The 25891-nt window shown below is 44.1% G+C and overlaps 1 protein-coding gene across 1 annotated transcript in view; it reads left to right on the top strand.

The window, feature by feature from the left end:
• INTS4 (integrator complex subunit 4) overlaps positions 1-25891 on the top strand; it is a 337269-nt gene that overhangs the window by 212942 nt on the left and 98436 nt on the right. The window contains exons 15-16 of the mRNA XM_069203922.1: positions 9863-10020; positions 17419-17512. Of these exons, the coding sequence (XP_069060023.1) occupies positions 9863-10020; positions 17419-17512 (252 nt within the window). The remainder of the gene's footprint in view (positions 1-9862; positions 10021-17418; positions 17513-25891) is intronic.

The raw sequence follows: 25891 nt of genomic DNA, 5'->3' as shown, positions 1-25891 counted from the left end.
TGTGCTTTTTGTTGTTTGGTGTAAATCCTTTCAGTAGCTTTTGAGAAATTAAGGTTAAAAGTTTATGGCATGTATTAGGCTGCTGTATTAGCACAAGACTGGCAAATCAAAAGGTAATATCCGATTGGCTGACTCACACGAACAAAGAAGAAATTTGTCAGCCATTTTAGGGCCTGGGAACTCAGTAAAAAAAAAAAAATCATTAACATATGGATGGCAGGGTAGGGATACACTGATGCACTTAGGCCTTGTCGGGGGTTCCATATGGGACTCTCTCTGTGGCCAAAACAAATAAGTAGTACTGCTCTTTTTGACTTTTTCAGTAAACCCTCCTCCCGGGGTGGGCCATGGCCAGCTGAGGGTTTGTTGGGGGGAGGAGGCTGTGCATGGGGCATCCTCCCCAAAGTGGTACGTGCATCCAGAGCTCCATTTCCTTAGGAAGTACTGCATTAAAGGGGTCCTGGGTGAGAGGGCATGCATGGGGCCCATTCCCCAAAGTGCTAAGTGACCCCAGGAGAGTAAGGGAGGGGTGATGGTAGCTGCATATTAAAAATTACGATTGTAGAAGGCTGTCCCCTACCCTATTGTAAAGTGCATCCGGAACCCCCATTTCCCCAGGGACCATTGCATTAAAGGGGACATGCATAGGGCCCCTTTCTCACAGTGTTAACTGCCCCTGGGAGTGTAACTATGACTCGCGCCCTTCATCCACTGCTTATGACCTTACCTATTACATCACTCATAACATGTTCTCTGACATCATTGATAAAGTCACTGATAACATTTGAAATTACAACATTGATGACAGCACTGTGCGTGGCGGGGGCATGGGTTATAGTTACTTCAGCTAACTATAACTGGTACATTTCAGGGCTGTTAGCATTTAACATGTTTTATTTTAGCTGAGACTTTTGCCTAAGTATAGCATCATTTTAGCCTTTGGTTTTTCTGTGAAAAAAATAAATATATATATATATATATATATATATATATGTTCGATGGCATGTGTAGCTGCAGATACACATGCTGTGCATTATCCTGCCATCTAGTGTTGGGCTTGGAGTGTTACAAGTTGTTTTTCTTCGAAAAAGTTTTTTCGAGTCACGAGACCGAGGGACTTCTCCCTTTCGGCTCCATTGCGCATGGGCGTCGACTCCATCTTAGATTGTTTTCTTTCCGCCATCGGGTTCGGACGTGTTCCTCTACGCTCCGTGTTTCGGTTCGGAAAAGATAGTTATCCATCGGAAAATTCGACGGTATTGTTTGCGCTCGGTACCGGGTTAGTGCTAGCATATCGACACCGAAGAAAGAAAAGTTCCGGCAGCCCTTTGGGGTTTCCACGCCTCGGCGGGGCCTAGTCGGCCCGACCGCGTCCATCCTCAACGCTCATGGACCGGACCCCCTTCCGCTTCTGCCCCAACTGCTACGCAAAGTATCCTTATACAGACCAACACTTGGTCTGTAATCTGTGTTTGTCCCCCGAACACAAAGAGGATACTTGCGAGGCCTGTCGGGCATTTCGATCCAAGAAGACACTGCAGGATCGTAGAGCTCGAAGACTCCAGATGGCATCGACACCGGCCGGACACACCGACGTCGAAGAAGAGGAGACATTCTCCATTCGAGATTCGGACTCTGACGAGTCTGAGAGTGAGCAGCCGAAGACGCACCAAACCGTGAGTAAACCAGCCCCGGCAAAAACTCACTCGAAGATCATGAAGGCCCAGGGGACGCCACCGCCAACAGGCCATGGCTTTACCCGAAAATACGGTGACCAAACATCGGCACCGAAAAAGGCCTCCCAGCAGCCGAAGACATCCGACTCCGGTCGAGATACCGGCTCCGAACAGACTCTGCACCGAGATACCGGCTCCGAACAGACTCGGCACCGAGAGTTCGGCACACCGAAAGTCAAAAAGGTTTCTTCGGAGCCGAAAAAGACTGTCGAAAAAATTCCGGTACCGAAACATTCTTCCTCAGAGCTGAAACAAAGCTCCTATACAGAGGAACAAGGTCTTTCCACACACTTACAAGGCCACAGATTTGAACAAGAGCTGGGCATGGGAGAGTCTGACCATATCCAAAGAAGGCTCCATATCCAAAAGGACACGGGGAAAATCAGAACTCTTCCTCCAATCAAAATGAAGCGGAAGCTCGCATTCCAAGAGGTGGAAATGCAGCCAAAGGCAAAAGTGGCAAAAGAGAAAACTCCACCACAATTTTCGCCACAACAATCACCAATACATTTGCCACATCTGTCCCCGGTAGCAACACCCCCAATGATGCAGTCACCAACGCACACAGGGATGAGTCGAGATGACCCGGATGCATGGGATTTGTATGATGCACCGGTCTCTCACAATAGTCCCGAATGCTACCCGGCAAGACCTTCACCACCTGAAGACAGTACTGCTTACATGCAAGTGGGTTTCAGGGCAGCTACATTTCATAATGTAGCATTGCATGCAGAGCCCATAGAAGATGACTTCTTGTTCAACACCCTGCCATCTACGCACAGCCAATACCAAAGCTTGCCAATGCTGCCAGGCATGTTAAAACATGCTAAACAGGTGTTTCAAGACCCAGTCAAAGGCAGAGCCATCACGCCTAGGGTGGAGAAGAAATATAAACCTCCCCCTACTGACCCTGTGTACATCACACAACAGTTAACTCCAGATTCAGTGGTAGTAGGAGCAGCCCGAAAAAGGGCGAACTCACAAACTTCTGGAGACGCACCACCGCCCGACAAAGAAAGTCGGAAATTCGATGCAGCAGGCAAAAGGGTGGCAGCACAGGCAGCCAATCAATGGCGAATTGCCAATTCTCAGGCTCTTCTAGCAAGATACGACAGGGCACATTGGGATGAAATGCAACATCTCATTCAACACCTTCCCAAAGAGTTCCAGAAACGTGCCCAACAGGTTGTCGAGGAGGGCCAAAGTATCTCCAACAACCAAATAAGGTCGGCCATGGACTCAGCAGACACGGCGGCCAGAACAGTAAACACGGCGGCCAGAACAGTAAACACGGCGGCCAGAACAGTAAACACGGCGGTAACCATTCGGAGACACGCGTGGCTACGAACCTCCAGATTTAAGCCCGAAATTCAGCAAGCAGTGCTAAATATGCCATTCAATGAACAACAACTATTTGGGCCGGAGGTGGATACAGCGATAGACAAACTGAAGAAAGACAATGACACGGCCAAAGCCATGGGCACGTTCTACTCCCCACAGAGCAGAGGCACTTTTAGGAAGCCGCACTTTAGAGGGGGGTTTCGGGCCCAGACCACAGAGCCTTCCACCTCACAAGTCAGACCCACATATCGGGGCCAATATCAAAGAGGAGGTTTTCGAGGACAATATAGGGGTGGACAGTTCCCTAAAACAAGAGGGAAATTCCAGAGCCCAAAAACCCCACAAACTAAACAGTGACTTCAACGTCACAAACCCCCACCACACAACACCAGTGGGGTGGGGAAGACTCACAGATTATTACCACAACTGGGAACACATAACTACGGACGCGTGGGTCCTAGCCATTATCCAACATGGTCATTGCATAGAATTCCTACATTTGCCACCAGATGTGCCTCCAAGAGCACACAACATGTCCAAACAACACTTAGATCTGTTACAACTAGAAGTCCAAGCATTGTTACAAAAAGAAGCAATAGAACTAGTACCCAACCATCAAAAAGCAACAGGTGTTTACTCCCTGTATTTCCTAATTCCAAAAAAGGACAAAACACTGAGACCCATATTAGACCTCAGAACACTAAATCTTTACATCAAATCATATCACTTTCACATGGTGACACTTCAAGACGTGATTCCCTTACTCAAACAACAGGACTACATGTCAACATTGGATCTCAAGGATGCTTGTTTCCACATACCCGTACATCCTTCTCACAGGAAATACTTGAGGTTTGTAATCCAAGGCGTGCATTACCAATTCAAAGTGTTACTGTTCGGCATAACAACAGCCCCAAGAGTATTCACAAAATGCCTTGCAGTAGTAGCTGCTCACATCAGGAGGCAGCACATGCATGTATTCCCTTACTTAGACGATTGGTTAATAAAAACCAGCACTCAGCAACAGTGCCTTCTACACACAAAATACGTCATAGAAACCCTTCACAAACTAGGGTTCTCTATAAACTACCAAAAATCACATCTACAACCGTGTCAAATACAACAGTACTTAGGAGCAACAATCAACACACAAAAAGGGATTGCCATTCCAAGCCCACAAAGGGTACAAGCCTTCCAAAATGTAATACTAAACATGCACCCAAACCAACACTATCAAGTGAGGTTTGTAATGAAACTCCTAGGCATGATGTCTTCATGCATAGCCATTGTCACAAACGCAAGACTACACATGCATCCCTTACAACAATGCCTAGCAACACAATGGACACAAGCACAAGGTCAACTTCAATATCTAGTGTTGATAGACCTCCAGACACACTACTCGCTTCAATGGTGGAATCCTATAAATTTAAACCAAGGGCAGCCATTCCAAGACCCAGTGCCTCAATACGTGATCACAACAGATGCTTCCATGATAGGGTGGGGAGCACACCTCAACCAGCACAGTATACAGGGACAATGGGACGTTCAACAAAGGCAACTGCATATAAATCATCTAGAGCTGTTAGCAGTGTTTCTAGCATTGAAAGCATTTCAACCGCTAATAGCCCACAAACACATTCTTGTCAAAACAGACAACATGACAACAATGTATTCCTAAACAAACAGGGAAGGACACACTCATCACAACTGTGTCTCTTAGCACAAAAGATTTGGCATTGGGCGATTCACAATCACATTCGCCTAATCCCAGGGATTCAAAACCAGTTAGCCGACAATCTCAGTCGAGATCACCAACAAACACACGAATGGGAAATTCATCCCCAGATACTACAAACTTACTTTCTACACTGGGGAATACCAGAAATAGACCTATTCGCAACAAAAGAAAACGCAAAATGCCAAAACTTTGCGTCCAGGTATCCACACCTTCAGTCCAAGGGCAATGCGTTATGGATGAGCTGGTCAGGGATATTTGCCTACGCTTTTCCCCCTCTCCCACTCCTTCCTTATCTTGTAAACAAATTGAGTCAAAACAGACTCAAACTAATACTGATAGCACTAACCTGGGCTCGCCAACCATGGTACACAACACTACTAGACCTGTCAGTAGTACCTCATATCAAACTACCAAACAGACCAGATCTGTTAACTCAACACAAGCAACAGATCAGACACCCGAATCCAGCATCGCTCAATCTAGCAATCTGGCTCCTGAAGTCTTAGAGTTTGGACATTTAGACCTTACACAAGAATGTATGGAGGTAATTAAGCAAGCTAGAAAACCTACTACAAGACATTGTTACGCAAACAAATGGAAAAGATTTGTTTATTATTGCCATCATAATCAAATCCAACCACTACACGCTTCTGCGAAAAACATCGTAAGCTATTTATTACACTTACAAAAATCAAACCTAGCCTTTTCTTCTATCAAAATACATCTCACAGCAATATCTGCCTATCTGCAGATTACACATTCAACATCACTCTTTAGAATCCCAGTCACCAAAGCATTTATGGAGGGTCTAAAGAGAATCATACCCCCAAGAACACCACCAGTTCCCTCGTGGAACCTCAATATTGTATTAACACGACTCATGGGTCCACCATTTGAACCCATGCACTCTTGTGAAATGCAATACTTAACCTGGAAAGTAGCCTTCCTAATAGTTATCACATCTCTTAGAAGGGTAAGTGAAATTCAAGCATTCACTATACAAGAACCCTTAATACAAATACATAAACATAAAGTGGTTCTCCGGACAAATCCAAAGTTCTTACCAAAAGTTATATCACCGTTCCACCTAAACCAAACAGTGGAACTCCCAGTCTTTTTTCCACAACCAGACTCAGTAGCCGAAAGAGCCTTACATACGCTAGACATCAAAAGAGCATTAATGTATTACATTGATAGAACAAAACAATTTCAAAAACCTCATGCAGGAAATCCAATATCCAAACAAGGCATTGCCAGATGGATAGTGAAATGTATTCAGACCTGCTATATTAAAGCAAAAAGAGATCTGCCTATTACGCCAAAGGCGCACTCCACTAGGAAGAAAGGCGCCACAATGGCCTTTCTAGGAAATATACCTATGACAGAAATCTGTAAGGCAGCCACATGGTCTACTCCTCGTACATTCACAAAGCATTACTGTGTAGATGTGTTAACAACACAACAAGCCACAGTAGGACAGGCTGTATTACGAACATTATTTCAAACAACTTCAACTCCTACAGGCTAAACCACCGCTTTTGGGGAGATAACTGCTTACTAGTCTATGCACAGCATGTGTATCTGCAGCTACACATGCCATCGAACGGAAAATGTCACTTACCCAGTGTACATCTGTTCGTGGCATGAGTTGCTGCAGATTCACATGCGCCCTCCCGCCTCCCCGGGAGCCTGTAGCCGTTATAAGTTGATGAAACTTGTACATTTATACATTTGTAAATATATAATATTTTTTATACACATTATGTACATTCATACTCACTCCATTGCATGGGCACTTTTACTATATAAAAAACTCCTACCTCACCCTCTGCGGGGAAAACAATCTAAGATGGAGTAGACGCCCATGCGCAATGGAGCCGAAAGGGAGGAGTCCCTCGGTCTCGTGACTCGAAAAGACTTCTTCGAAGAAAAACAACTTGTAATACTCCAAGCCCAACACTAGATGGCAGGATAATGCACAGCATGTGAATCTGCAGCGACTCATGCCACGAACATATGTACACTGTGTAAGTGACATTTTCCATATATATATATATATATATATATTTGTTTTCCCTCTCCCTCTCCCTTTGGAGTTTTTATGCTGAATTTCCTAAATAACAGGTCATGAGGAAAAGTTTGCTTCCTCTTTTAACAGGTGGATCATTGTGAACATCTCTACTTTAAGTCATTACATATTTTTTTTGTTTTTCTTTTACATATACATTCTCTGAGAATGTGCAAACCATATTCTACCCTTGACTCCCTTTCAACAAGTAAGATAGGTGGTTCAACTATCGTTCTCTGTAATATGCTCTTCATTCATCCTGCAGCACACATTCAAAAGAGAAAATAATATCTCCAGCAGTGCTTAGGTAAAGGCATTTTTTTCTTTTTTTTTTTATAATTTGAAAAAATGATCTTGATATCTTAAAATATTAAAGACAAGAACAGATACTAAATGGGTTTAAAAGTATATGGATTACTGTTAGTGGTCATTTCTTTTTAATTTACACTATTGTAAAAGATGAAAAGTGGAAAAAATTGTTACTGTAACCAGACCATCTTATGCGATGGAAAAACTTAATTGGCACTTTAAAGCAATCAAGAACCACCACAATCCCAGCGTGCCCTAATTATTTTTTACAGCCTTTGGTGGTGATTCCAAAACAATTTTTAATGCTATTTCTGCTTTATTTCTATTTCACTTTGCTGTGCTTCTTTTATATAAGTCTTTATTCAGAGGGCACTTTTTCTCCTGGAGGTAAAATGGATTTTTGTCCTTTCCTCTTGACATTCATACCCTGCACCAGAGGCTGTTCCCTTACATGGATTGTCTTATGACAGTGGCTTTCAACAAAGAATTTAGGGCCTGATTTAGAACTCAGTGGACTGGTTACTCTGTCACAACGGTGAGGCATATCCCATCCTCTGAAGTATAAATCTCATTATATGCTATGGGGATATCTGTCACCATTGTGACTGAGTACCCCATCCGCCGAATTCTAAATCAGGCCCTTAGTCTCTAGGAGCGTCCCCTATGGGGGAAGTCTCTTTTTGGGACAGGTAGGGGAATTAATAGTCTGCTGGTAGTTCTCCACCTCCAGTTGTTTGGATTGTTTGAACAAAGATATCCTTTTTCTACATCATTAGAAGTTTGCAATATTTTCTTTCTTGAGCAAGCTTGTGCAATGTCTCCACTGACTAGGGCAGTCCCCATTGACTCAACAATGAGGAATTCAAAATTTTTGATTTCTTGTCCTCCAACTCCTGAGATTATCTTTACATTCCTCTGAATAGCCACGCAATAGGTCAGTTCTCTTCCATTGACTCATAAACTTTGAGTGCTAAAAATGCGTAAGATACTATTCTTAATCATGGGTGTGTGGACCTTTATCTTTTCTTGGACCTCTATCTATTCTTGGACCTCTGGGCCTAGGAAGTGTTGCATTCACAATTTTTCGAGTTATAGTGACCTTCCTCTTTCTAACATTTGAGTTTCTTTCCCTCTGTAGGCTCCTTAATAAACACAGGAGACCTAGCAATAGCCGTTGCTTTTTTTCCCTGTCTGCCCTACTGTAGAAATAATAATTTAGGGCCACATGTACGTACGTTTGTTTTTGCGACTCTAACCTTCTGCACAACAGTGTCCATGACACTGTTAGCGATTTGCAAGGGGGACGCAAATGCCCACCTCATGAATAATGGGCGACCCCCTTGAGAATGGCGGCCCTCACAGGGATGGTGGCCTTCTGCAGACAGCAGACCACCATGTCTGTGACTGCTTTTCAGTAAAGCAGTTTTTTTAATTTTTTTATGCAGCCCGTTTTCCTAAAAGGAAAACGAGATGCATTACAAAAACAAAAAATGAAACGTTTTCGTTTCATTTTTTCAGAGCAGGCAGTGGCCCTTAAAATGTTTTCAGTGACATTCACAACGGGGAAGGGGTCCCATGGGGACCCTTTCCCTTTTGCGAATGGGTTAGCACCCATTTGAAAAGGGTGCTACCTGCGATTGTTTTGCAACCGCGTTCACAAAACGATCCTACATTGCACTGCGAGTCGCAATTAGGAAGGGAACACCCCTTCCTAATTGCGAGTCGTACACCCGTTTTGCGATTCGGTAACCAGGTTACCGAATCGCAAAACTGGGTTTGTGCATTGCGATGTGCTTTTTGCACGTCGCAAACAGCGAAATTCGCTGTTTGCGACCTGCAAAAAGCTACCTACATGTGGCCCTTATTGTTCTGAGCTGTTACCGTCACTACAACAATCCGAGTCCAGGCCTTCATCAGCTCACATCAATTTGTCCTTCTACATTCAATTTCAGTGGTGTAGCGAAACTTGAGGGGGCCCCCTGCAAAGTATATGCTGGGCGGGGGGGTGACCTCCCTCTGTCCACCACCTACCACTTTTGCTGAGGGGGGGCCCCTGGAGCTTGGACCCCACCCCACCAGCCCTGTGGGGATTTTAGGGGCTTATGTTATGCCACTGTTCAATATCCTGTTGTTGTTATTGGTAGTAGATGATGGTTCTTTCACCTGTCTTAGTCTGCCTTTTGCTCCAAGACCATTCAGACATATTTGGTGATTTCACCCTCCTTTAGCAATTAGGTTTCTAGTATGGTTGTTGGGCTAGCAATTGAGTTATAAATTGCTTATTTCTTTTCCTGCTCACCGCTTGGCCCAAAGGACTAATCCATTTTATCATTAGGTTTTTTGCGAAAGTGTTACTTTAAAGTGCACTTAAAGTCTGAGGCTGTTTGCTATTTTGATGTCCAAAATGGCAATAAGTGTCAGAGGCATAGTGCATCAAGAATCATGGTTGACCCCTGTACTGCTTCTATCCTTGTGCGTAACTATGGATTAAATATGTATTGTGGTAAACATGTGATGTCACTGAGCTTAAGGCACAAAAGAAAGAAACTTAGAAACTAGATTGATGCATATCGGTTTATATTTGATTTATCTAAACAGTAGGATTTTAAATGCTTATGTGGTAATTGAAAGTATTTCACCTGATTTTTATTTGTTTTTTTACTACAGTTGCCAAGTAAGAAGTTGACATTGTTGCCACTTTCCAACAGCGTTACCACTCATGAAGACCCTTCACAGCAGTTTTTGCAGCAGAGCCTTGAAAGAGTTTATAATCTTCAGCATCTTGACTCCCAAGGAATACAGGAACTTCTGGAGTTCACCATAAAGTAAAGAGTTAATGGCCTGAGAGGGCATGTGATTGAGTAGATGTAATGTTGAATGGGGTAATGCAGTGGTTCGCTGCATTGGTTAAATATGGCATTCATTGTTCTCTTACAATGCCTCATTTTTTTTAAATTCCTCCCTTACTTCTGAAAATTACCCAGGACATTTCTTTTAATCATTCTATTATTTCCCTTGACAGTTTTCACATTTTGATGCTGTTCCTTAAAGTTCTGAGCCTCAATAATAGTTATGATTAGCAGAAAGTTATATTTCTTATGGGGTCATTTGAATTCATGGTTCACTGTGAGGATCTCTGAACAGAAACCTTGCTGAATGTACTCCCAGCCATGATAACAAATACATTGGACATCTATAGGGTACTTGCACAGCTTTCAGTGCACATTGTGTCCTGCAGATAGGCTTATGTAAACCACTTAGCCAGCGGGCACCTAGTATTACATTGCCCACATGGGCATCTTGCATGCGGAGCACCCTGTATTTCATACATCTCTAGAGCGTTGATTAACTCTTCACTAGTGAACCTTGTAGCCAGGTCCCCTCTATCTCCTCACTTACAGGGACCAATATGAACCATAGAATGAGACTTCTTTGATGTTATTGCTATGAGTATGTCCTGTTGAGTCATTCCCCGCAGTGTGATGTCTCCTACTACCTAATGTTTGCAAGAATCACCTGCTTGTTCGATGGCATCTGTCGCTGTAGATACGCATGTTTTGCAATAGCTCGCCATCTGGTGTTGGGCCGGAGTGTTACAAGTTGTTTTTCTTCGAAGAAGTCTTTCGAGTCACGGGACCGAGTGACTCCTCCTTTTGTGTCCATTGCGCATGGGCGTCGACTCTATCCTCGATTGTTTTTTTTCCGCCATCGGGTTCGGACGTGTTCCTGTCGCTCCGAGTTTCGGAACGGAAAGATAGCTAAATTCGAAAGATTTTCGTCGGTATTGTTGCGTTCGGGATCGGCGTAGTTAGATTCAACACCGCATCGAAGATCGAAGAGCTCCGGTGCCCTTCGGGGTAGTTTTTCGATCCCCCGTCGGGGCCTGGTCGGCCCGACCACGTGCAGAAGAACGCCGATGGAACGGACCCCGTTCCGTTTCTGTCCCAAATGCCACAACAAATACCCCTATACAGACCAACACTTGGTCTGTAACCTGTGCCTGTCACCTGAGCACAGTGAAGACACCTGCGAGGCCTGTCGTGCGTTCCGGTCCCGAAAAACACTCCGAGACCGTCAAGCCAGAAGACTTCAAATGGCCTCCGCGCCGACAGCCCACCGAGAGTTCGAGGAACAAGAAGAGGAAGGTACCTTCTCGATCCATGAATCGGAATCTGAGGAATTCGATGACCCACGAACCGTGAGTAAGACGTCGAAAACAACACATAAGAAGATTGACAAGGCCCAGGGGACGCCACTGCCACCAGGCCATGGCTCGACCCATAAATTCGGTGACCGACCGTCGGCACCGAAAAAGGCCCAAACAGTGCCGAGACAGTCCGACTCCGGTCGAGACACCGGTACGCAGCCTTCTCGGGACAGAGAAAGTGCTGGAGACAAGCATCGACACCGAGATAGCGGTGTAGACACGGCTCAACGCCGAGATAGCGGCACCGACGAAGATCGACGCCGAGAGGTTTCGGCCCCGAAAAAGAGAAAAGTCAGCTCGGAGCCGAAAAAAGATGCAGACAGGGTTTCGGTGCCAAAACAACCTGCAACCGACCCAGTTTCAGGCTCTTATACAGAGGAGCATTCACTAACCTCCCAAATGCGAAAGCATAGGTTCGAGGAAGAGCTGCAATCTACCGATGTGGACCATACGCAAAAGCGTATCTTCATACAGGAAGGGAACAGGGAAAATAAGCACCCTTCCCCCTATTAGAAGAAAAAGAAGACTGGAGTTCCAAACTGAACAAACACCACAAACAAAGGTGGTGAAAAAGGTTACTCCACCACCCTCTCCTCTGCCTGTAATTCACGTCTCACCAGCACAAACTCCATCACATTCCCCAGCTCACACCACCATGAGCCAGGGTGACCAGGATCAGGACGCATGGGACTTATACGACGCCCCAGTGTCAGATAACAGCCCGGAGGCATACCCTACGAAGCCATCTCCACCAGAGGACAGCACTGCGTATTCTCAAGTGGTGGCTAGAGCAGCACAATTTCACAATGTAAGCCTCCACTCAGAACAGGTCGAGGATGACTTTTTATTCAACACCCTCTCCTCCACCCACAGCTCCTACCAAAGCCTGCCTATGCTCCCTGGTATGCTCCGGCACGCAAAATAAATTTTTAAGGAGCCGGTCAAAAGTAGGGCAATCACACCAAGAGTGGAAAAAAAGTATAAGGCGCCCCCTACAGACCCTGTTTTCATCACTGCACAGCTGCCACCAGATTCCGTCGTTGTAGGAGCAGCTAGGAAAAGGGCCAACTCCCACACATCTGGGGATGCACCACCCCCAGATAAGGAAAGCCGCAAGTTCGATGCAGCTGGAAAGAGAGTCGCAGCACAGGCTGCAAACCAGTGGCGCATCGCCAACTCTCAAGCACTACTTGCGCGCTACGACAGAGCCCATTGGGATGAGATGCAACACCTCATTGAACATCTACCCAAAGACCTACAAAAAAGGGCAAAGCAAGTGGTTGAGGAAGGTCAAAACATTTCAAACAACCAGATACGCTCCTCCATGGACGCAGCAGACACAGCTGCAAGGACAATTAATACATCTGTGACCATCAGAAGGCATGCATGGCTACGAACGTCTGGGTTTAAACCAGAGATACAGCAGGCAGTTCTCAATATGCCTTTCAATGAAAAAGAACTGTTCGGTCCAGAAGTGGACACAGCGATAGAAAAACTTAAAAAGGACACGGACACTGCTAAAGCAATGGGCGCACTCTACTCCCCGCAGAGCAGAGGAAACTACGGCACCTTCCGCAAGACACCCTTTAGAGGGGGGTTTCGGGGTCAGGCCACACAAGCCAGCACCTCACAGGCAACACCGTCCAGTTACCAGGGACAGTACAGGGGAGGCTTTCGGGGCCAATACAGAGGAGGGCAATTCCCTAGGAATAGGGGAAAATTTCAAAGCCCCAAAACCCCTGCAACTAAGCAGTGACTCACATGTCACTCATCCCCTCCACACAACACCAGTGGGGGGAAGAATAGGTCATTATTACAAAGCATGGCAGGAAATCACTACAGACACTTGGGTTCTAGCAATTATCCAACATGGTTATTGCATAGAATTTCTACAATTCCCTCCAAACATACCACCAAGAGCACAAAATTTATCACAACATCATTCCGAGCTCCTGGAGACAGAAGTTCAAGCACTATTGCAAAAGAATGCAATCAAATTAGTACCAAACACACAAATAAACACAGGAGTTTATTCACTGTACTTCTTAATACCAAAGAAGGACAAGACGCTAAGACCAATCCTAGACCTCAGGATAGTAAACACATACATCAAATCAGACCACTTTCACATGGTCACACTACAAGAAGTGCTACCATTGCTCAAACTACACGACTACATGACAACCTTAGACCTCAAAGACACGTATTTCCATATACCAATACATCCATCGCACAGGAAATACCTAAGGTTTGTATTCAAAGGAATACATTACCAATTCAAAGTATTGCCTTTCGGTTTAACAACAGCACCAAGAGTCTTTACAAAATGTCTAGCAGTAGTCGCTGCACACATCAGAAGGCAGCAAATACATGTATTCCCGTATCTAGACGACTGGCTAATCAAGACCCATTCGTTAGCAAAGTGCTCACACCACACAAATCAAATCATACAAACCCTCTACAAACTGGGGTTCACCGTCAACTTCGCAAAATCAAACATCCTGCCGTGCAAAGTACAACAGTACCTAGGAGCCATAATAAACACAACAAAAGGAGTAGCCACTCCAAGTCCACAAAGAATTCAAAACTTCAACAACATCATACAACACATGTATCCAACACAAAAGATACAAGCAAAGATGATATTACAACTCCTAGGCATGATGTCTTCATGCATAGCCATTGTCCCGAACGCAAGACTGCACATGAGGCCCTTACAACAGTGCCTAGCATCACAATGGTCACAAGCACAGGGTCACCTTCTAGATCTGGTGTTAATAGACCGCCAAACTTACCTCTCGCTTCTATGGTGGGACAATATAAATTTAAACAAAGGGCGGCCTTTCCAAGACCCAGTGCCACAATACGTAATAACAACAGATGCTTCCATGACAGGGTGGGGAGCACACCTCGATCAACACAGCATACAAGGACAATGGAACGTACATCAAACAAAACTGCATATAAATCACCTAGAACTGCTAGCAGTTTTTCAAGCACTAAAGGCTTTCCAACCAATAATAGTTCACAAATACATTCTCGTCAAAACAGACAACATGACAACAATGTATTATCTAAACAAGCAAGGGGGGACACACTCAACGCAGTTGAGCCGGTTGGCACAAAAAATATGGCATTGGGCAATTCACAACCAAATTCGCCTAATAGCACAGTTTATCCCAGGGATTCAGAATCAACTCGCAGACAATCTCTCTCGAGATCACCAACAGGTCCACGAATGGGAAATTCACCCCCAAACTCTGAACGCTTACTTCAAGCTCTGGGGAAGACCTCAGATAGACTTGTTTGCGACAAAAGAGAACGCAAAATGCCAAAACTTCGCATCCAGATACCCACACAGGCAGTCCCAGGGCAATGCCCTATGGATGAACTGGTCAGGGATATTTGCTTACGCTTTTCCTCCTCTCCCTCTCCTTCCTTACCTGGTAAACAAACTCAGTCAAAACAAACTCAAACTCATATTAATAGCACCAACTTGGGCAAGGCAACCCTGGTACACAACGCTGCTAGACCTATCAGTAGTACCTTACATCAAATTGCCCAACAGGCCAGATCTGTTGACACAACACAACCAAAAGATCAGACACCCAGATCCAGCATCGCTGAATCTAGCAATCTGGCTCCTGAGATCCTAGAATTCGGGCACTTACAACTTACCCAAGAATGTATGGAAGTCATAAAGCAAGCCAGAAGGCCATCCACCAGGCACTGCTATGCAAGTAAATGGAAGAGGTTTGTTTGCTACTGCCATATTAATCAAATCCAACCATTACACGCAACTCCAAAAGATGTAGTGGGTTACTTGCTTCACTTACAAAAATCTAACCTAGCTTTCTCTTCCATTAAAATACACCTTGCAGCAATATCTGCATACCTGCAGACTACCTATTCAACTTCCCTATATAGGATACCAGTCATTAAAGCATTCATGGAGGGCCTTAAAATAATTATTCCACCAAGAACACCACCTGTTCCTTCATGGAACCTAAATGTTGTCCTAACTAGACTTATGGGTCCACCTTTTGAACCCATGCACTCCTGCGAAATACAGTTCCTAACCTGGAAGGTTGCATTCCTCATCGCCATTACTTCCCTAAGAAGAGTAAGCGAGATTCAGGCGTTTACAATACAAGAACCTTTTATACAACTACACAAGAATAAGGTCGTCCTAAGGACTAATCCTAAATTTTTACCAAAGGTTATTTCACCGTTCCATCTAAATCAAACAGTGGAACTTCCAGTGTTCTTCCCACAGCCAGATTCCGTAGCTGAGAGGGCACTACATACATTAGATGTCAAAAGAGCATTAATGTATTACATTGACAGAACTAAAAACATCAGAAAGACTAAACAACTATTTATTGCATTCCAAAAACCTCATGCAGGAAACCCAATATCAAAACAAGGTATAGCCAGATGGATAGTTAAATGCATCCAAATCTGCTACCTTAAAGCTAAACGACAGCTGCCCATTACACCAAGGGCACACTCAACCAGAAAGAAAGGTGCTACCATGGCCTTTCTAGGAAACATCCCAATGCAAGAAATATGTAAGGCAGCCACATGGTCTACGCCTCACACATTCACCAAGCACTACTGTGTAGACGTGTTATCCGCACAACAAGCCACAGTAGGGCAAGCCGTATTAAGAACATTGTTTCAGACTACTTCCACTCCTACAGGCTGAGCCACCGCTTTTGGGGAGATAACTGCTTACTAGTCTATGCAAAACATGCGTATCTACAGCGACAGATTCCATCGAACTGAAAATGTCACTTACCCAGTGTACATCTGTTCGTGGCATCAGTCGCTGTAGATTCGCATGTGCCCACCCGCCTCCCCGGGAGCCTGTAGCAGTTCGGAAGTTACCTTCAACTATTTGTATATATATCATTTCAACCTTATATAGGTACATACTTAGTCACTCCATTGCATGGGCACTATTACTACAATATAACTCCTACCTCACCCTCTGCGGGGAAAAACAATCGAGGATAGAGTCGACGCCCATTCGCAATGGACACAAAAGGAGGAGTCACTCGGTCCCGTGACTCGAAAGACTTCTTCGAAGAAAAACAACTTGTAACACTCCGGCCCAACACCAGATGGCGAGCTATTGCAAAACATGCGAATCTACAGCGACTGATGCCACGAACAGATGTACACTGGGTAAGTGACATTTTCATTTCCTTGCATAGTAACACTATGTACAGCCTTTCTTAATTAAGTGCATGATGACCTGTAACACCAACCACTTATCCACCTCTGTTTAATAGTTCGGGGAGGATGGTTGAGTGTAGCATTAGTCAATTGTAGGAAGGTGTGGGGTGCAGAATTGAGGGGATCAGAATTGGTTCTTTTTAAAAAAAAACAAAATTACCATTCCTCGTTCAGCCATACTAGTAACTTGAACATCTCTAACTAAGTCAGCACTAAAGTTGTTACATACTTTATACCACGCTCTTGGTTCTTCTCGGATGTAATATTCATTTTTTACCTGGTGGGAAGAGTAGTGAAGCTTGGCTGTCTATTGTAATTCATAGGATTGGCAATTTTGTGCCTTTCGTTTAGTGGGCTTTCCTTTTTTAGACAAGTGACTCTAACCAAGGGCTCACACTCTGAGAGGAGTCATTTTTTACGTATATTATTTGTTCACTATTTGTAACATATTGCATGTATGTAAATTACAAATTTTAGCTGTGTCCAAATTTCAAATGACTGCTAGTTGTTCCTTCCCACTTTAACTGAATTTAGGTATTGGAATTCTTGCAAATAAAAAAATATCTAGTGTACATAAACAGTAATAGATTGGTTAGTTTGATATGCTTGCAGTGTACTGTGAGAAATCCATGTTGTTCAATATATAAAAGGTCTCAATAAAAACTAGACTAGATTTGTTTCTGTTGGCAAAAGGAATAATTTTAGAATGTTATTGTATCAAAACATTTTTGGGACGTTGGCAAAATGTTTGTATGTTGTCCTTTTCTTTTCACAGAGACCTCCAGAGACTTGGAGAGCTTCAGTCAGAGCTAGCAGGAATAGCGGATTTTTCTGCAACCTACTTACGGTGTCAGCTGCTTCTGACAAAGGTTTGATTTCTAGGAACATGTTGTATATTCCAATGTCTCATTTTAAAGTTGTTCTCAAGTGCTTATTGTCTTTATGACACATTACAGAATACATCTTTGGTTTGTCCCTTCTTGCAGCATTAGTCTAGGTACATGAATGTCCGCATAAAACATTTTGCTTTCTATAATTTTATTGTTAGTGTAACACTTTGCAGCCCTTCTTTAAGTGATTGACATCTATGTTGTTGTATTAGTCCATTAATTAAACCAGGCTACCTGGTCCCCAAGAACTCCTAAATATTGCTTACCGTAAATAACTACCTCTCTGTACCCCTCAATGTAAACATTACTGTTTGTTGCATGTTCATTCTTCAGTTAAGTGTTCTAGGTCATTATAAATGCCTTGCTGGTCGACATAGGCTTAATAATTTCCATTGGAGCTTGAATCCCTGATTGGAGGAGTTGGTCTGGTGCTACTGTGGTGAGAGAGCATTGGTGCTATAGTGTCAGTGGTTCATCCCTCACTGACTACGAAAACTAAATGGTCTTAGAGAAGCATTTCTAATCTCTCTCCCTGCTACAAAGGACATTATTAAGGACTGAATGTGGAATAACAGGAAAAACACAGACTGGTATTTTGTATTGTTAAAATAATCCATAAGGTACTGGAGATGATCTGGATTAATTGGAGTGACGGGTAAGGATTGCACTACTAATCAACCAAACAGACTCCAGTAAGAGGTGAGTTGAAATTATTCTTTAAGTTCAGGAGTACCAGAACTATCAGCCTCAATAAGCTCCCTTCATCAGCAGCTTCCAACCCCAGAATCCTACTTTGGTGACCTAGCTAAAGTTCCAAAGGTTGCGACATAAAAAGTTTCTCAGCTCTGGATCCCATAACATGAAAACAAACCACAACATTAATTCCACCACCCACCAGCCCCCCCAGAACAATAATAATAAAAACAAAATAAGATCAATACACACTGCAAGACTAAAGCACACCAATACATTCTGCAATTAGAGATAATATCCAATATCCAAACTGTAATTAAAATTGTACTGAGTTCACAAAGTGCCTTTAAGATACCTCAGTTTATTTTACACCACTCTTGACATATTCCAGGCATCTAAGCAACATATTGCCATGTGTGGCTGTAGATACACTTGCTCTGCATACTCCTGCCATCTAGTATTGAGTCTGGAGTTGTGCAAGTTGTTTTTCTTGGAAGAAGTCTTTTGAGTCAAAAGGTTGAGTGGTGACTCCTGGCCGTGATAATGCGCATGTGTATCGACTCCATTGTTAGATTGTGATGCTGTTGGCTTTGGACGTATGTTTCCACCCCGTTTTGGTTTGATTCTTCAGTTCTCTTCTCTATCGCCGATGGTATTGTTATTGTTCACGTTTTCTCCATCTGCACCTCCTCGCTAGTTCAACTCCATTTGACCAAAGCCCTTTTGGGGCACAGCCCTTCGAGGCCTACCTTCAGCATTGTTACCAATCTTTCTGAAAATACTCTACTGGTAATGGAACACATACCCTTTCAGTTCTGTCCATGTTGTCACATGAAGTACCTGCACACCTACCAGATCATCACTAACACCTCCATGCGGTATGCCCCAGATGCAGCAGACACTGCAGCACAGCAAATTACCACTAATATCTCCTAAGGCATCATGCTTGGCTCAGGATTTCTGGTTTTAAACCTGAAGTTCAGTAGGCTGTTTTGAACATACCTTTTGACAAGGAGCACTTGTTTGGTCCCCAAGTAGACTCTACTTTGGAGAAGATTAAGAAAGATACAGAGATCGCTAAGGCTATCTGCTCATCTGCACAGACAAAATGTCCACGTATTCCTTTACCTGGGCGACTGGCTTATCAAAGCCAGCACTTCTCATCAGTGCCAACAATTCACTCGGATGACAAAAGATCTTCTCTACAGCTTAGGGTTTACTGTCAGTATCCCCAAGTCTCACCTGCAACCACTAAAGGTTCAGCCACATTTAGGAGCAATCCTACACACAGAATTAGGATTATCCTACCCCAGTCCCGCAAGAATTCAAAACTTTCAGGCAACGTTGTCACAGTTTCAGACAAACCAGCAACTCACATTGAAGATGGTCATGCGTCTACTAAGAGTGATAGCGTCCTGCATTGCTATAGTTCCCCATGCAAGGTTACATATGCGTCAGTCACAGGAATGCCTAGCTCATCAGTGGTCTAGGTCACAGGGTCAGTTAGAGGATCCAATGTTGATAGACTGCCACACTCACCGTTCTCTGCAATGGTGGAACACCAACAGTCTGTTAAAGGAGTGGCATTTTCTCAACCCTGCTCCCCACAATACTCTCACGACGGACACATCACAGACTGGATGGGCTGCACACCTACTGGACAGACAGACAATATGACAGCCATGTATTACCTACAAAAACAGAGGGAGGGGAATTGTCACTGTCTCCACAACTGTCACTCGTGTCTCAGATCATCTGGAAGTAGGCTCTACATCACGACATTCACCTGTTAGCAGAATTCCTTCTGGGAACAGAAAACAAATTGACAAGCCTGCTCAGGAGGATGCAGCAACAAGTCCACTAATTGGGATCTACACCCAAAAGTCTTCCTAACATACTTCTAAAAGTGGGGATTCCCTAAAATAGACCTTTTTGCCGGAGCAGAAACCACAAAATGCCAAACCTTCAACTCAAGGTTTCCACACCCACTATCCAAGGACAACATACTATGGATGTGTTGGTCAGGGGTGTTTGCTTATGCTTTTCCACCTCGCCTCTTCTTCCATTTCTGGTTTGGAAGCTCAGGCAAATGTCTCTCACAATGATCCTAGTAGCTTCCACTTGCACGTCAGCCTTGGTTCACACTACTTGTAGACCTCTTTGTAGTTCTATACAAGAAGCTCTCCAATAGGCCAGACCTTCTCACTCTGAATCAAGAACAAATCAGACACCAAGATCCCAAAACTCTCAACCTAGCGATTTTTACTTTTGAGGTCCTAGAGTTCGGCTACCTTCACATACCACCAGAATGTATGGACATTCTTAAAAAAGCACCCAGATCCACCACTAGAGACTGCTATGCAGCAAAATAGAAACAATTTGTTTGCTACTGCCATTCAAAACAAATTGACCCTTTCAAAGCCACAGTGCAAGCGATTGTCTGCTACCTACTTCACTTACAAAAGGCAACATTAGCATTCACGTCTGTATGGTTACATCTTGCTGCAGTAGCTGCTTACCTCCAGATAGGCAGCACATTTCTCTCTTCAAAATTCCAGTCATCAAAGCCTTCATGGAAGGACTCAAACACATTATTCCACTAAGGGTTCCTCCTGCACCTTCTTGGATCCCTAATATCTTACTTACAACGCTCATGGGTCCCCCATGTGAACTTCTACACTCGTGCTCTTCAATTCCTGTCTTAGAAGGTGGCATTCTTAGTCACCATCACTGCACTTTGGGGTGTTAGTGAGTTACAGGCTTTAACCTTAGAAGAACCCTTCTTCCAAATACACAGAGATAATGATAAAATAGTTCTCTTCACAACAACTTTAAGTTCCTACCTACAAACAGATACTTACAAGGTAAGTAACATATTCCTTCTCTTGACTTTCCGAATGATAAAAGGTCCCATGAACTTAGATGTACTCTTCCTCGAGAACCCAGGTTTTTTTCACTAAAACCGCATCCCTTTCACACCAGACACCAGCTTTTACACCAATCTTACCATACCTAGCTTTATATGTGGTGATCTGTGTGCCTTTTAACAGTGTCATCTTCAGGAAGCTTCTTGACATCTTCAACTTTCAAACCTAGCTTCAACCATGAAGGATTGATGTTATCCAGGCAGTCAGCCTTTGAGCAAAGAAAGGAGAGATTCTAATGTGACACATTTAGGTGTATTTATATGGGCTGCCAAGTCTCCCTAAGAGCCTCTGTCAAGGAAACTCTATTTTCTACCACCCTACAGACACAAATGTTGACCACTATGTTCATTTGCTCTGCCAAACCATTGACTTGAAGCTAATAGAGAGCAGTTTTACAATGAATAATTAAAAGGCGTCTTAGAAACTCACACATCTCATTGGAGCAAAGCTGGACACTATTGTCCCTAAGAAGAAAATGAGGCACTCCTCCTTCAAAATGTCTTTTATGTTCACTGTTCTCAAACATGTGGTAGCCACCCACTTGGATGTATAATCCACCATTAATAAAACAAACCGCTGGAGGAACACATTTTAGATTTGGAGTCCCGCTTTACCAGCTCAGGACAGGAGGAGCTCCTGAGGGTCTTCCTACACACGCAGACTTTGCTCCGACAGGAGCTCACACAGGAGGAGCTAGAGGCGTGGACAGCCACATGCATCAGAATCTATCAGGAGAGAAATGAGGCTCGCAAGACCATACATTGGCTTAGTACCACCAGATTGGTGATAGCTCCTGTGGCGTATCTACAAGCAGAGGATGGTTTGCGAGTGGTGGGGAGCGTACCAATAACTCAGACTTTTGCAGTCTATTACAAGAACTTTCATCAAGCGGACTCGTTGAGTCTGCTGGATGATTTACATACGCTCTGTCTCAAGAGGTTATGGAAACCTTAGGAGCTGAAATAACTGGTGAGGAGTTGAGAGTGGCCTTGGCACCGTTGCAATCGGGGAAGACCTAATGGGTTCCCACCTGAATACTGGTGCTTAGTGTGGGCGCAGGCAGGTCAAGGAATGTTTCAGGAAGTGCTGGAGAGGGGTGAACTACCTGCTTACCTTAGGATGACAGCATTGTGGTATTCCCGAAACCCAACACGGAAGATACGAGCTGTGTATACGTCCGGCCCATCTCACACTTAAATGTGGAAGTAAAGGTGTGGGCCAAAGTCTGGATAACTGGCTGGGAAAAGTAATTGAACATTTTGACCAATCGGGATTCATGTTGTGGAGGGCCACAAGACACAATTTGAGATGGGTGCATAATACAATCGCCTTAATCAGGTCAGTGGAGGAACATAGAGCCTTAATATCAGTTGATTTTCAGAAGGCCCTCGACTCTGTCGATTGGGCCTATATATTTGCTCTTCTTTCCCTGTGGGCTGTGGCCATAGGTTCATCAACTTTGTTTGTCTTTTATATACTAACCTTTGAGCCAGGGAAGTGGTTTCAGACAGGTTTCCAGTGATGAGAGGTATCCGTCAGGAGTGCCCCTTGTCCACCTTATTATTTGCTTTGGTGGTTGAACCATTAACAGCCAGGGTACCAATAGATGCATTGTATGGAAGATCTCAGTAGGGTGACACAATTGAGTGATTGGATATCGTTATACGTTGATAATGTTCTTTTGTATTTGGGGGACCCAGTAGTTTCAGGGCCCAGGGCGCTTCAGATGCTAGAAATATTCGGCACATACTCTTGTATTAACTCCCGTAAATCGGTGGTCTACACTATAGCACCATTCCTGGTGGATATGCCATAGGTGCTGAGAAAACCGATTCAACCCTCCATTACTGGGAATGCAAGGAGTTACTTTGAGAGCAACCTAGTGCCACAAATGGAGCATCTATCAAGGGACGTTAAGTTCTAGACTGCGCTTCTTCTGTCCCTGTCTACTGTCCCTGATAAGACGCTCGGCCATCTTCAAGATGGTTGCCCTGCCGCAGATTTATAAAGCCACCCGTTCCTGATTGCCCCTTCCTTCTTTGTGACAGTTAATAAACAGCTGCAAATGCTGCTTGGGTGGGTTTTGGGGAGGGTGGAATACCACACATCTCACTGGAAAAGTGTTGCAGACTGGTGTTTGATGGAGGAGCGGCCACACCTGATATCCGTTTATATTATTGGACAGCCCATCTTATTATCAACGATTGGTGGTTCAGGGACCTGGCCTATGCCCTTGAAGGGAAGACTATGGGTACACAGGGTCTCCGACACATGCTATAGGGGGGCGATGTGTCCGAGTTGCTTCCACCGGCCACTAGGGTGGTGTTTGGGGGATTAGGTGGCGGCCAAGAAAGCTACTGGCTGGACCAGCAGGCTAACATTAGAGACACCACTATGGCGAGGTGTAAACCTTCTGCAGGTCGTGGCCTGTGGCCTGGCGAGGCTTCACCGCGTGGGATACAGACATATAAGATGATGTTGAGGAATATACCGGACCCTATGGTGGCAGTTGGTAGGGCAAGGGAACAGGAGATAGGAGAACTTGATGATTGGAGGGAGGCCCAAGAGGCTTCCAAGAGAGGCAGTCAGCTTCACAGTTTAGACACATACAGCTTAAACTGCTCCACTATACCAGGGCCAAGCTGTGCTGCGTGGGATTGTTATTGGATGGAGGGTGCTTGATATGTGGAGTACCCCAGGGAACCTATCTCATATGTTTTGGCATTCATCTATTCTGTCTCCCATCTGGGAAAGGGTCTTGGGGAATCTGGAGGGAGTGGTAGGCTTGGGAGTACAGAGGGACCCTAGACTGGTGCTACTTCATGTGACAAATGAGCTGGGCGGCACACGCTACCAGAGGGCACTCTTATGGCTGGGCCTAATAGTAGCCAAGAGTGCTATTGCAAAGGCTTAGAAGGAGATGGCTGCCCCATCGGTTGAGGTCTAGGCTAAAGGTATGAATTTTTGCATGGGCATGGAACACCTCCTATACAAAGTGAGTGATTGCCCACAAAAGCATTAGACATGGAAGGGGTGGGCAGAGGCTAGGGCCATACACCTCGAACCTTGCCCAGACACCCCATGACCTAACAAAGGCATAGGAAGTCGACAGGGAAGGGCTGGGTGAGGGAGCGAAGAGAAGGGGTAATTTAGCCATATACATCTCATGTATTTCAGTCCCATCTAGAAGATGATTATGGTCAAAATATCACTATGCAGTGTTGTAATGCTTAAGGATGCATATTATGCTTGTGTTCAGTGGTATTCGGGTCACCTCTATTGAAAAATCAATAAAATGTTTGTCACAAACAAAAGTGCTCATTTTGAGGTAACTTGTTCAAAGGACCCACAATGTCCAAACCTAACTTAGTGCAAGGTTCCAGTGGATTTTCTAATGGAGCTAGGGGTGATGATCTTGTAACTTTATTGCTGTCACTTTTCCCACACAACCCGCAATCTTTTATCAAATCTTCAACCTGATCAACACAAAGCCACCACTACCATTTAACACAAATTGGACTTAGTTAAATTTCTTCCCAGAAGGGCTTCATGAGCCAAGTTGACTATCTTACTCTACAATCCTGATGGTGGTACAGTTTTAGAACCTCTGAGAACCTTCCCTTTCATTAGACTCGCCTCCTCACGAACATTCCAGAAACCTCTCAATGTCTCTGGTAAATAATTGTCTTCAGGCCATCCCTTGACCACATATCCAGAATGTGTCTTAAGAACATCATCATCCTCACAATATTTGTTCCATTCATCCATTCCAATAACATTCTCCGTCATCCATGCCATCACAGAGGGTTCCTCCACATCAGTGGGTGAAGTTATGGAAATACCATCAGCCACCTGTAATCTTAATAAGCAATCAGCTGCTTGCACTAGCAACATTCTCAATATGAAAATTAAATTCAGGCATCCCTTCACTCCATCTTTTGATCCTAGGATTTAAATGTATGCCACCACCCACAGAAGAAAATGTGGACCAGACGATCTGTCCTCACTGTGAAAGAAATGACCCTGTAGGAAAACATTTTAAATGTTGAATGACCCAGGACCTAGCCATTGCCTTGTGTTCAATCACTGAATATCTTTCCTCAGCCCCTTTGATGTACTGTTAGGCAAAAGCTATGACTCTTTCTTCACCATCAACAATTTGTGATAAGACAGCCCCAAGACATAAACTGGCATCAGTGGATAACAAGGTTCTGCAGCGAACATCAAATTGTCTCAAATTAGGTAAAAGAGCAATAGGATCCTTGATGGCTTTGAAAACAGCAACACACTCAAACTTTCTGCCTTTTTTTAACCACATTTCTTAAGGGCAAAGAGAGCATGACAAAACTAGGAATAAACTTGGACCAAAATTCAGCTTATCCCAGAACGGACCTGACCTCATGTTTATTAAGAGATAATGGTGCATCTCTGATGCTTTTGACCAACTCTAACATCAGACTTAAACCTTTCCAGGAAATTGTGTGGCCCAGGTACCTTACATATGGTACTCTAAATTTACATTTTTCCCTACTCACAGTGAGCCATAATCCTGCAGCCTGTTCAAACCTAACCTCAAAATATAATCATGCTCAGACATGTCTTTCCCTGACACCAAAGTATCGTCTTGAAATACTAGAACTCTAGGTATTCCCGTTAAAACTTTCAGTGTTGCCCTTTGGAAACAGGCCGTTACCAATGCTAAACCATATGGCATGCGGAGAAATTGATAAACTCCCAT

This window comes from Pleurodeles waltl, chromosome 8 (genome assembly GCF_031143425.1).
Source record: "Pleurodeles waltl isolate 20211129_DDA chromosome 8, aPleWal1.hap1.20221129, whole genome shotgun sequence".
In the NCBI taxonomy this organism is placed as follows: Eukaryota; Metazoa; Chordata; class Amphibia; order Caudata; family Salamandridae; genus Pleurodeles; species Pleurodeles waltl.
This window is presented reverse-complemented; position numbering and strand designations above follow the sequence as displayed.